General features: G+C 38.4%; 1 protein-coding gene across 1 annotated transcript in view; it reads left to right on the top strand.

Annotated features, from left to right (window-relative positions):
• Positions 1 to 12,148, top strand: part of HPRT1 (hypoxanthine phosphoribosyltransferase 1) — a 16,019-nt gene extending 3,871 nt beyond the window's left edge. The window contains exons 4-9 of the mRNA XM_014309832.1: positions 3,316 to 3,381; positions 4,023 to 4,040; positions 6,283 to 6,365; positions 8,714 to 8,760; positions 10,590 to 10,666; positions 11,266 to 12,148. Coding sequence (XP_014165307.1) covers positions 3,316 to 3,381; positions 4,023 to 4,040; positions 6,283 to 6,365; positions 8,714 to 8,760; positions 10,590 to 10,666; positions 11,266 to 11,313 — 339 coding nt within the window. The 3' untranslated portion in view covers positions 11,314 to 12,148. The remainder of the gene's footprint in view (positions 1 to 3,315; positions 3,382 to 4,022; positions 4,041 to 6,282; positions 6,366 to 8,713; positions 8,761 to 10,589; positions 10,667 to 11,265) is intronic.
• The last annotated feature ends 1,020 nt before the right edge of the window (positions 12,149 to 13,168 follow it).

The following is a 13,168-nucleotide window of genomic DNA, read 5'->3' as shown; positions in this document are numbered from 1 at the left end:
TAGGGAAACAGAACATTCTGTAACACGAGGTAACTTTTAGGCTTTACAGAAGGAAGCATAGGGTTATGTTGTGCAGGTCAGAGGAAGAAGCAGATGTTTGTCAGTACAGTATGATTTCCAGCTTACTGACAGCCAAGTCTCATGTTTTTGGGATTTCAGAAATTTATTATTTTTTCCCTAAGACCATCTATAAGATGGAAATAACGATGGTTTTTTTTGTTTTAGTTTAGAGTGTTTAAATACACTGTTTCACAATGTTATGCTGTTTGTTCTGTATCAGCAGCTTTGCATTGAAGTCAGGGTTAGTTGTCATAGCTATAGACCACTCCCTATTCCAGCAGAAAAATACAGATACCAGAATTGAAAAAATCACTCTCATCTTTGTTTCATTAAACTGTGAAACCTGAGATGGCATTATTTACAGACTTAGTCTGGACTGTTGCAGAACTTGATAAATCCATGATTCCTCTCAAGCTCTCCATTAAAGTGTCCTGATAAGGCCAAGAGCTGCCTGTGGCTTTGGGGCAGGACAAACAGCCCAAGGCACACACAGCTGCCTGTCCAGGGGTTACCTGGAGACCACACTCAGGTTTGCAGAGCACTAATTCAGTTATGTGCTTTAATGAGAGTGAAGGGCTGGGCAGGAGGGCTCTGCCAGCCCTTGGTTGTATCTCACAAGGCACTTTGTTCTTGTGCACTGTGATAAAATCAGTGAAGAAGAGCAGTCTGAGCCTCTTTTCTGCTGTGCCTCCCAAAAGGGGAGGCTCCTGCCTCAAGTCCCCTTCACCCCAAAGCCCCCACATGCCCAAATATTCTGCCTGTAAAAGCTGCAGAAAACTGAATGTCTCTATTACAGAATAGTAGATTAAAGAATAAGAAATTATGACTTCCAGCTGGGTTTGGGTTTTTTTTTTAGTGGAAATTGTGTATCTTCTGCTTTCGTCACTTAGGAACACTTCCAGTAACTTACTTACTTTGTTTAAAGAATCAGTACAAAGACCACACCCTTCATGCTCTCTACTTTCTAACTCAGAAAAAAATACTGAAGAAATAGTTTGAAACACCTGAAAAAAGTCTCTGCTGAAAAGCAAGGCTGACTTTTAACTGGTCTCCTAGGTGTGTTTTGGTTCATTTCTTTACTACAGCTGTTTTTGTTTATTCCCCCTCAGAACTACAGTGCCTTGATAATTAATAGGGGAGTGAGCAGCAAAGTAAGTGTTATGGAGATGACAATCTTGTTTTTACTATAGAAACAAGTGGATGAGGAGAAAATCAGAGAAATGTAGACAGAAAGCTGTTGAAGGCAGACATTTTCCTTGAGGTGTTGGCTTGAGGGTTTTTGATTTTGTCAGCCAGTTCTATAAAAGAATGTTTTCTTGTTCTGGATGAGTGAGGAGCTGCTATGTGATGCCTCCACTACACTATTCATGACCATTTATTTTCTGTAGCCTCTCTTTGGTGGTTATTAATATCCAAATTTAGGTCCTTTAGATTGCATAATTTGATAGACTGGATAAGATTATCATATTGTGGACATGTATGTAACAGCTTGGCTGGGTCCTTCATCAGTAATAGTGTCAGAGTGCTAAATCTGCTCTGTAGTTTTCATCTGTGCTTTGCTACAGGAAGAGATCTGTGTTCAGTGGTGTGAAAATCATCACAAACTCTAATGGACAGTTGGAGGTGGAGCTTTCAGCTCTCTTGTTGCTGTCTCTGGATGTGATTACTGGATCATGCTGCCTGCCTTTACAGACTGCATAAAAGATGTTAAAAATATCCTAGTCACATAAATGAAGCAGATGAGCTTTTGTAATGGTTCTGTAATTGATGTAATTGAAGTTCTATTCTTGTTTCAAACTGATCATTTAATATTTACAAGAATATGGGGTTTTTTTTGTGTTGCAATGCAAAATTCATACTGTACTGCACCCAAAATAATTCTCTAAGAAAACTGACATGATCAAGCTGTGATTAAACTTTACCTGTAACTCCAGTTTTCCAAGTCCTTACAGATGAATTTTAAGGATCTGGCAAGCTGCTAAGAAATGTTAAGATAGTGTTTGTGATCAGATCCAGCTCTCAGTATTCTTGACAAAGAACAGTCTTTATTCTGTTTGTGTTACAAGAAGAATGGCTTTTCACCAGTCTCCTGCATTTAAGCATGGAAATGAGCAAATGTTGCTTGTGTAGTCATGAAGGGCGGCCAAAAGACAGTGGATGTGTTGCACTGTCACTGGTGAAAATCTGGATTTTCAGTGGAGTATGTGGTAAACTCTAGTTAGACTGGTCACAGCAGTATTCTGAAAAGTCTCTGCTAACCAAACCTTACAGCAGGATGCTGTAAGGAACTTAAAATGCCACTTTAAAAGGTGATCTTGGAGTCACTTGAGTCAGGAGTCACAGTCTTGTAAAACATTATTGTTTTCCAGTAGTGACAACAGGGAGGCAGTGAAAACAGATCTAAGCAGTAAAACTCTTATGTGTTAAACCATGAAGCATTAAAGTCTTACTGAACTCGGAAATAAGGCTCCTGAAGATAATTAAAACATTGCTTAATGATTAAACCAAGTTCTTGCCAGTGGAAATCTGGTTATAGCCAATGTCAGAAATCTTTAACTCTTTTTTCACCCTTTCATTGCTCAGGAACTTAGCACCTGCATATGACATCTAATATGAGCTGTGAGACACTGTCAAGGTTTAAAGTCAGTTGAGTGTTTTTATCACAGTTTAGATTTACTGAAGCAAAATGCAGTGTAGTGATGGTGTACCTGTGTTGCTGTTCAGTTGTAGAAGAACTAATTTGATTTGTTACCAATATTGGCTGTAAACTAAGCATAAGCTTTTCTGGCTATTTTTGTAGCTTATTGTTCTAAATAGCAATCAGTGCCTTGTTTGCTGGCTATTCTTGTTATGATTGCCTATTCTTATTCAGAGTAAGACTTTCTAAAGCAATAAAGTTTAACATGTAAATTACCAGCTATACAGCATCCTGTAGCTTGGAAACCAGAAGTGTTTTTTGTCCTGTTTCTATATCTGTAAAGAATTTATAGTAAGTCTTTGCTTTTTAGATACATGTGTGTATATAATGGTCACAGATTATTTGTTGATGCGAATCTCTTGTCAAACAGTCCTTAATCTGAAATACTGTCTTTGAAGTTGATCACTTGTAATTTCTTTGTGCAGAGATGCTGTTGTTGCTGTGCTTCTGAAAGCTTTAACATTTACCAGTTGTGTACTTCACAGTTTTGACATTTACTGCAAGAAGAAAATCAGTTTAATTCTTGTCATGCAAATGTTCACCCTCCTCTTTCTTAGAATGATCAGTCAACTGGAGATATCAAAGTCATTGGGGGAGATGACCTCTCAACCCTGACTGGAAAGGTGGGTACAGCTCTGTGTGTGTCTTTGTTCCACTGGAGGAGTGGTGGGAATGCATTCTGCTGAGATGTGTAAGGTGCAGCCCACGTCAGGAACACAGGTCCTCGTGACAGGCAGTGACAAGAGGAGGAAATAGGAGAATGTAAATTGGGAATCTGCTTTTCTTCAGTGATTCTGTGGAGATCATTGAGCCAGATGTCAGGGGTTAAAGCACCACTGCTCCTGCTCTGTCAGAACACATCACTTTCCCCTTTTCCTCACACATAGGTGATTTTTAAGACGTGCGTCAATGTAAAGGATGTAGGTGTGACAGAATTGTACCTGTCTCTGCAGTAGGACACTCTTCTGTAGAAGAACAGAAATTGTATAGACTCTGCTTTGATCTCTTTCACATATGTCTAGAATTTTCAAAGTGTGAATAATTCAAAGACCGTACCTAGCATGAGCAGTTGAGAAGAATCTCAGCTAATTGTTATTAGAGCATCAGAAATGTTAGACTACAAAGCAGTTGCTGTTACACATGTAAACATACATAAATGGTGGTGCAAATATTTAAGTGCACTGAAAATTAGTTACAAAGATTAATAAGAAATTGTATTTTGTCTAGATACTAATGGATTTGTTTTTCTTTTTCTTCCTACCAGAATGTTTTGATCGTAGAAGTAAGTACTGTGTTTCACTTGGAAGTTCTAATGTGTGACAGGTAAAAGAGTTCTAATAGACGTTGTTCCTAAGCCAGAAAACCTACAGTTTCTGGTTTCAAGGTTTCCAGCTTCTGATTTCAGGCCTGAATTTTTCAAGTGGTCTCTGAATTTGAACTAAGCTGTGTTTTGAATTCTCAAATTGCACTCAATTGCTACATTTAACCAGGAAAACATCAATTTAAAATGGTTTGTATTTTCTTTCAGTTTTCTGAGATTTTGTCAATTCTAAAATGTCTAATTTTTTCCCCTGTTTTTTTTTTTGTTTGAAAAAGTAGCCTGAAAAAAAAGTGATACTAAGCATGTTATTGTTCTGGGTTCATCCCAGCAAGTTAGGAAACTAAACTGCAGAGGTAGAAAGAGATTCCTGGTGTGAGTATCCTAAAATACATGAAAAACAGATCTAAGCCCAGTGTCCCTGTGTGTAGTTTGTTTAGAGAATAGTGACACAGAGAATGCTAATTCTTAATTGGCATTTTGCGATTTCTGAATTCCCATTCCTGTGTCTTGTCATGGTTCTCTGAGTGATACCAGGTTCAGTACAGTTCAGTTTGATTGCCTTGCTGTTGCTTAGTTCTTACTTTCATACCTCTATCTTGAACACCATTGCTGATGTGCAGCCAATGTCACTTTCCTTGAGTACAATTGACAATTTCAGGGTAGGGAAGCAGCAGCAGTAGACAGGAAAAGTGGATGTGCAATCTAATAATCCAAATATGGAAATGGCGTGTTTGTAAGCAAAGAAACAACTATGGCAACTGATGCATCAGCCAAAGGAAATGATGTTTCCCCCCATAAAATGTGTTTCTATGTATTATTTTTCTAATTTGAGAAGGTTATATTATTCCACAGGAAGCTCATGCAGTTCTAAAACTCCTACCAAAATAGTATGTATCCAGCAGTCACTGTGTGATCAGTGGTGTCCTTTGAAGTATATTTTGCTTCAGATAGACAGATGTGTTTAATTATGTATCTGCTCCCTTTCAGATGAATGTAATCCCCAGATTAGGTTAGTTTCTTGTTTGTTTAGTGAATCATCTGTCCATTGACTCGTCTTACAGAGTCAGATATGAACACTTACTGATCACCATTTTAACTGTCAAATGGTAAAATGCACATCTATTGTAAATTTAATGTCTTGAGTGCTAGGCTTTACTGTATTCCTTTAATGTCCAAAAAAACTTCTGTATAAAATAGAAGTTCATCTCCAATAAACAGCTCATCACACAACAGAAAATCAGTAATAGGTTCTGCTTTTCTCTTAGAGCATGGAAGTAGCTGTTTATTTACCAACTTTGATTTTTATCTATATACATGTACATCTTCATCTTCTCTGGAGTTTAATGATTTAAAGCATTGAGTGTTAATGGTAATCCTGACAGGTGCTCTGTTGAGTTTGTTGTTTGATTTTTATTTTAATTAGGAGTCATAGGAAAATCAGCTGAAACCAGGATATTGCTGCTTCTTTGTTGTCTGCCTCCTTCAAATAGATTTGATTTTAGGCCAGGGCAAGGACTGTCCCTCTTAGAGATGCTGTGATTGTTTAGTCCAAATGAGGAAGCCATTTCTGATGCTTCCGTTTCAAGCCATATATTCTCTTTTCATTTTCTGTTTATATTTGCAGTGAATGGGATTAAAATGCTGTGTCAAAATTTATTTTAGTATGCTTTAGACTTCAGAACTACACTCAGACTTCCCTGTGCAATTTCTTTAGGTATTTCTTGGCTCTGTAGAGTAAATTGTACTCCTTTTCTTTTAACTGCAGTAGTGAGTTGTTCTGCCTGTTTTCCCTTCTTGCTTTTCTTCCTGTAGAATATTCTGTAACTGAGCTCAACAGCCAGACTAACATTTCTCTTATCATACTCAAATTAAACATTATCTTATTGCTGCAAGGAACACAATATCCAAAAGGAGCCAAGCAGGTCGTTGCAGTAACTGCTTGTTCAGCAACTGCTTCCAAAGCCATGGTTATCCACAACAATGAAGCACTCTTGTTAATGTGTGTGATCACTTTACCCAGCGTGGTTGTGTAAGCCCAGCTCTGTGTTTTTGTGCCACCTGGATTTGGTTGTGAGCATTTTTACAGGCTGTAGTTTGCTGTATTTTCATGCTGCTGTGGATGAGCAATTTCAGTGGTAGAAACTTGAAAGTGCTGCTCTGACATGGTTAATATTCTGTCTTACATGAGTGTTTTTATTTTCAGGATATAATTGATACTGGTAAAACAATGAAAACGTTGCTGTCTCTCCTTAAACAGTACAATCCAAAGATGGTGAAAGTAGCCAGGTAAATGTTTGATGGTTATTTGTGCTGGTTTTCACCTTAAGGTTAAAAAAAACCCCAAACCAACAAGTAAAAACAAACATAGAACACATTTCTGTGGAAGAGAAACAGGAGGGAGCATTTCTGCTGGAGTCATGTGATGTGATCTGTTGAAGTCACTACTTTTTTAAACTCCTAAAGCACTTTTGCATACTATAAGCACAAATATATGTTAAGGATATTGGAAACACTGTTCTTTCCAGTCTTATTGCTGGAAAAGTTCCTGTGCTTCAGAAGGGCACAACTTGTGCATGCCTGAACACCTCTTGCCTGTCATATTATGGTAAAGTCTGTGGGCTTTCAGCACTGAAGTCAAAGTTTAGAAGTATCTAAAAGAATTGAAATCATCTGGTCTTAAAAGAAATACCCTCTCAAGTTAATAGAGGTATTTTCAACACAAATTTAGTTCATAAATGTAGACTTTAATTAGAAGGGGAAATAAGAAAAAGGAGTGGTTGTCACTTACCTGTATGTAGTGTCTCTCCAAAGATGTTTCTTTCTGCTGGCACTGTCTGAACTTCACTATACTGCAGTAGTGTACCTGGGCAATGGAGACTTCTTTTTTTTCCTTCTTTAATTGTGGACTTTAATTAGTTTGCACACCAGCATGAGTGAGTGTGCAGTGTGCATAGTGCAGCTGAGCTTTAGAGGTCATTCTGTGAGAGTCACCCAGCCATATGCTCTTCCAGGCTTTTCTACTTAGTTATGCCTTTAATCAATTCATTTCAAAACATTTCATCATTAAATAACTTGCAACCAGCTAGAAATATTGAGGGTGAGACTGTATTATTAACCAATATCAACATTCCTCCTACTTATTTTTAAATTGCATCTCTTGCACTACTATGCTGTGGTTGTGTATTTTTTAATAAAAGCATAATGATTGCTGGGGATTAGAGATAAAGCAGAGCTGGGTGTAATATCTAATCACTTGTGTTGCCATAACAATGTCAAAGCAGTTGTTAGACTTCCCAGAACAGCTCTTCTTGCTGGTAATCTGGAGGTGACCTGCTGAAGGTGAGGCCGTTGTGGATTTCTCCCTGACCAGTTTTTAAATATATGTCACTATAAAGTATTGTAACACTACAGTGTAAAAAATTAATATCATCTCATTAATATAGTCCAAAAACCAATTTCCTGTATTTTAAACCTGTTGCAATAATTTGGGTCTGCCCACGGAAAGACCTGACTAGGGAAACATGATCATTCTAGGTAGTCTTATGTTCTCAGTTGCTTGACTTCTCTCTCTTATATATCTTTTCTTTGTTAATTTTTTGGTTGTTGTTTTGTTGTTGCAGTTGTTGATTGGGTTGGGGTTTTTGAGTTTTTTTGTTTGGTTTAGTTTAGGGTTTTCTTTAGGTTTCTATTTATTTTCCTTCAGACAATTAAGTAGTTGTAGTAGGGAAATGTGAACTAATGCCAGCACTATTTTGGGATTTCTTTGATCAAATTCTACATCAATTCTCAAAAATTAGGTCTCCCAATTAGAAGTTTCAGAAACCAAAATCAAAACTGTGACGGTGGCAAATGAAGCCACGTCTTCAGGGGTGATCCAGGAGGGAAGGGGTCTGTGCTTAGTGTACAGAGTTTTGCTGGTCCTGTTTGCATTCAGTCGTCAACCACCTTTTCTCTTCCTCAGACAGACAAATGTCAGGCCTGTGGGATTGTCTTATAAGAGGTAGAAGTGCTCTGCTGAATAATGAGCAATAATCAAACCAAGTTAGCAGGGCATTTCTCTCTCCCACAGTACCCCCAGCTCTGTATCTCCATGCTTTTTACCCTTCTGACTATTAATTCTGATCATCAGAATCAATTACATTTTCTTTATGGGGGTAATTAGTACTTCCAGTGAAAAGCAGTTAAGGACAAGTTGTGCAACTGCAATTGAGGTCACATTCAAGCACCTAAACTTCATAAAACTTAGACTTTTGTTGGGCTTTTTTCCTTGAGCCACGTCCCAGATTGTTGCCTCTTTACCTACAAGGTAAATTGCAGTTCCTAACATACATAAAGTCCCACTAAGTGACTTTTCACAGTGAAAATCCATCCAGATCAGTGTCTCCCAGCCTTTTCCTTGCAGACCTGTTAGTCAGCCTTTAGGCTGTGAACCATTCATGATTATAGGAAGTTTTGATTTTGTCATTATGATCTTTTGTACCTGCAAGTAAAGTAATGGTTTGAAATATGTGTAATTAGGCTGTCAGTTATGCACACTTAGGCTTAACTCAGCTTCTCTGTCATCAAAACAGTGTCATATATTTGTACATGGTGCTTTTCCATGTTTCAGTTGTACATTAAATTTTATTTGACAGTTTGCTGGTGAAAAGAACTCCTCGAAGTGTGGGATACCGGCCGGACTGTAAGTGACTTTTGACAACCACTTTTCATTATTAAAAGTGTGTCTGTGTATTGTGTACCTTTTGCTCAAAGTCCAAGGATGTTCCAAATAGGTTTTCACTAATTGTTCTTGATAAATTTTGCTCTTATTTAGATAGTTAAATATTTGGAATGTACTTTGAGACAATCAGGATTTGTAACATTTGCAACATTTTATTATATTGAAAACCAAACTTTGATATTTTGGTCTAGGTTACACCTTTGTCACGTGCAAATTCTCTCAACTTGCATGTAGTCAAATGCTTCAATCGGTGGAATCTGCTGGTTTCACCTTTTGACATTTTTGAGAGTGATTTGTGTGCCTTAGCCTAGCTGCCTCCTGCCATTTGGCTGTCCCCAAGAATGTGAGGGGACTACATGGGGTAGCAGCTCTGATAAAAGTTTACAGTTTTAAAATGTCTAAATTGGCACTGGTTATGTCTGGGCATCTGAATTACTCCCTTCTTGTCCTCTCCTGCCTGTCCCAAGACTGTGAGTGAAGGAACAGCATCCAGAACAGACAGTGGTGGGAGTGACAGCTCCTCCTGCCTGGGCAGGGCTGTGTGTTTTAACCATGCTCCAGAGGCCAAATTCCTCTTCCATTCTTTATGGAAGTGAAGAGAATTGAACAGCAGAATCACATCCTCTTCCTCCTCCTTTGCAAGGTTGTGCAGTGCTCTGTAAGTGAAGCTTTTCCATGCCTCAAGGCTTCACTGAGTGTTCCCCTCATTGAAGGATGCCCCTCGTTCCTGGGATCCCATTAGAGGCTTAGCTGGGCTAATGGTGCCTTTGGAGCATCCTGCAGCAGATGATTTGTTTTGCCATCTGTCCCCAGAGACAACCTGTCAGAGCAGGACATGTGAGCTCTGAAGGAGACAACAAGGCAGCAATGGCTGGGCCTCTGTTTTATCCCTGTTTTGTGAGGCCCAGTAAGTGCTAAACATCACCTTAGTTTTTCTAAAAGTGCCCACAGCCTTTTATTTGAATTGCACAGTTTATCTCCCTGCTTTCCTCATTGTAGCCATGGAGAGAAAAAAGACACAGCTTTCCTGCTCAGGAGTCTTTCATTTTAGCATGAGGGGGAAAAGCCCTTTGGAAATTTTATATTTTTGATAATCCAATTTTTTTTGGTCATTTTATAGTATGTGTAGACAGGGTGGACTAGTCCTGCCTGACAAAGTGTCCTGCTAGAGCTGTTCAGATAATCTGGAATGGCTGATGTCCTCTTTCTAGGCAGACTTTTTGGGAGATAAAAATCACAACCAAACACAAAAAACAGCAACAAACCAAAGCCAAAAACAAACTCAAAGCAGCCAACCCACACCTGTTTCTGAAACCTGCAAATGACCCTTCCTGCAGCCCTGTCTGGAGTGCAGCTCCAGTGCTGAGGGGGACACTTGTGTTGTGCTCACAAATCCACTGCTGCTGCATTGAGACTTCAGGTGTCTCAGAAGTGCCAGGAAGGATTGGCACTTCTGCACATATTTGCAAAGTCAGAGGACATTTTCAAGGAATTTTACATTCTCATAATAATATCCTGTCAGGAAATTTAAGAGCTTCCATTCATTTCTTGCAGACTAGCACCAGGCAGCTGTGTGGAACCAATAAATACATCTATTTAATTTCCTTTAGTTGATAAATCAACAAAGTAAGTTAAAATTGTAAAATGGCTGAAATATTAATCTGAGGGTAGTAGAGTGGAAGAAATAAAATGAGTTACAATCTATATCTGTAAAATTCCATATTGTCTCTGTAAAAAGATCTAGTGAACTCTAGGAAGTTCTTTTGCTAACACTCTGGTGACTTTTTCAGTTGTTGGATTTGAAGTGCCAGACAAATTTGTTGTGGGATACGCCCTAGATTACAATGAATACTTCAGAGATTTGAACGTAAGTAATTTTTCCCGTATGTTTTTCTCCATTTAAAACTGGGGAGGAGGAAGGAAGGGAAATCTCCTTACATCATTCTCCCTGCTCTTTAAATCATGCCTCATATTCCAGTGATGAGAACAAGCCTGAGAGAAGCAGGGCAGCATTTGGAGCTCTGACAAAACAAAAAAAATTATTTTGCTGCATGCAGAGTGGAGGCTGCACAACTGCCAGCTTTGAAATAAGGTGAAGTTTGTGTGATGTTCCTTATCTCACCAGATTTCTGCAACAAATAAGTGCATTTGCTTAGTTATGTCAGAGTTAAAGAAGAGAGACCTGGGAAGAAGTTAAGAAGGGCTCACATTTTATTATTTTTATCATTAACTCTTCATCTGGGTCTCACCAGGCCCAGCAGACAATGGGTGGGAAAAGAAGGCAATGTGGAGATTTTTGGACCAAAAAAAGGCCGAAGTTTTTCTGCATAAACAGTGTCAGAAGATTCTTCCTCCTGAAGTGTGTACAGAACACTTGTGTTGCTTTCAGAAGCTTGTTATTGATGTCAAACCTTGGTCTCTTAGGTCACTTTCCTAACAGGAGCTTTTTTTTTAATTTTTTTTCAGCATATCTGTGTGATCAGCGAGACGGGGAAGCAGAAGTACAAAGCATGAAAGCAGAGTTCAAGTGACAACAGAGCTTTGAAATGTTTTGTTTACTGAGTCCTATCTTTCACAGGCTTCAGCTCTGGTACACCAGCTACACTTGTAGAATGCCCCAGCCCCATTGCCATATGCTTACTGTAATTTATTGCATGTACAATATAAGAGCTCGTCTTGTTCATTTATATTTTAGAAATGTAAACAATTAGTGCAGTTCTGCACTCCTTATTTTGATTTGCACTATGACACTACCGACTGTCGCTGCCCCTGGTTGGGTTGTGCTGTTTGTGAGCTCAGAGTCTAACTCTTGCAGTGGTAAATTGCTTAAACCTCATCAACCCAGAACTGAAATAGTTCAAGTACTGTAAATGTAAAGCGTTTTATGATACGGAAGTCTATTAGTAATATTTTTAAAATCTGTAATTTAAGTTTTATATTTTAATGCACAGATGTGATTGTGATTATTGGATAGTTGCACCTTTGGGTGGTAATAAAGCATGAGGAGCAGCCAGTTACAGTATCTGTAATCTCCAAGGGGCTCATCCAAATCTCCTGGAGTTGCCTTATTGTTGTAAAGGAAGTCTGGGTGAAAAGTGTGTTTTTCCTTTTTTCTTTTTTTTTAAAAGATGGAATGACAAAACAGAATGTTTAAAATCTAGTTTTAGTTGAGCTGCCTATTTCTGTTAGATTTTTTTTTCTTTAAAAATATCCATCAATCTGTGGAATTGCCTTTTAAATTTAAACAATTTTAATATATTTGTGGGAAAAATAAAGAAGTATTGTAATGTTTACTTTATAAGATCTACAAAGCAAAGTACTTTAAATAAAGGCTGTCTCTTTAAAATAAGCCCCACACATCTATCCCACTCATTCTGTATATTAAAGTGCTCTTGAAATTTTCTTCTCAATATTTTCATAAGTGCTTGTGACACTGAAGGCAGACTCTGATCTGTTACCTTTGTAGAGCTTTTGGTTAATGAAATCCTGTCTAAGAGAGAGGTGATAAAAGTGCTGTGGGAAGATAGTGAAACAATTGCATATTCTCCAACCAAGCCAGATTCCAGACAGAGGAGTTGAAGCAACAGTCCTTTGTTCTGTCTTGGCAAAAATGAAGAGTGGAGGTTCTGTGTCCATTAAACATATCCACGTGGGAAAAAAACCCACAACCATTTCGTAAATAATCATTTTGGTTTGTTTCATTAGCACTTCTGTTCATGTGGAGTCCAGTTCTGAGCACGGCAGCCCAGCTCACACCTGTGTTTGTGCTGTGCTTTTTGGTTCTTGCTCTTCTGCATGTGGATTCTCCCACCACATCCTCGGATTCCGTGCTGCTCAGTGCCTAATACACCATGGAGTTTTTGAAAGACTCTGTTTTGAAAGATTTTTCTCTGGTTTTGTTCAAGTCTGTACTTTTCCAAGAACTGCACACTACTGCCCATCCATGGCCTGCTCAGTTACAGCTGACCTAATATTAATGATGTCAATAGCAGACCTAAAATATGAATTCACACAATGTAATTCACATCAAATGACTACATTTCTGGGAGACCTATTTGTTAAATCAGAATTCTCTTTAACAAATATTAGAACACTGATCAAAATTGTACTGTTCGTTATTCTTTCAAAGAGCTTTTGTTCCAATGCACTACAAAGTCTAATTGTATTTCTGGATTCATCCTAAATCACCTTTGTGTATCTGCCTGTTCAAGAACTTGTGACTTGTTGCAAAAACATGCAGAGCATCTCCAAGAAGAGGAAGTAATGAGTCTCCTGAAAGGTTTTCCAGTCATGGTTAAGACAATTACTCACACCATGTGATTGAGGAAAGAGAGGAGGGGTTGAGTTAATCGCAAGGGGTTTATCTTTC

The sequence above is a fragment of the Geospiza fortis genome, unplaced genomic scaffold (genome assembly GCF_000277835.1).
Source record: "Geospiza fortis unplaced genomic scaffold, GeoFor_1.0 scaffold874, whole genome shotgun sequence".
In the NCBI taxonomy this organism is placed as follows: domain Eukaryota; kingdom Metazoa; phylum Chordata; class Aves; order Passeriformes; family Thraupidae; genus Geospiza; species Geospiza fortis.
This window is presented reverse-complemented; position numbering and strand designations above follow the sequence as displayed.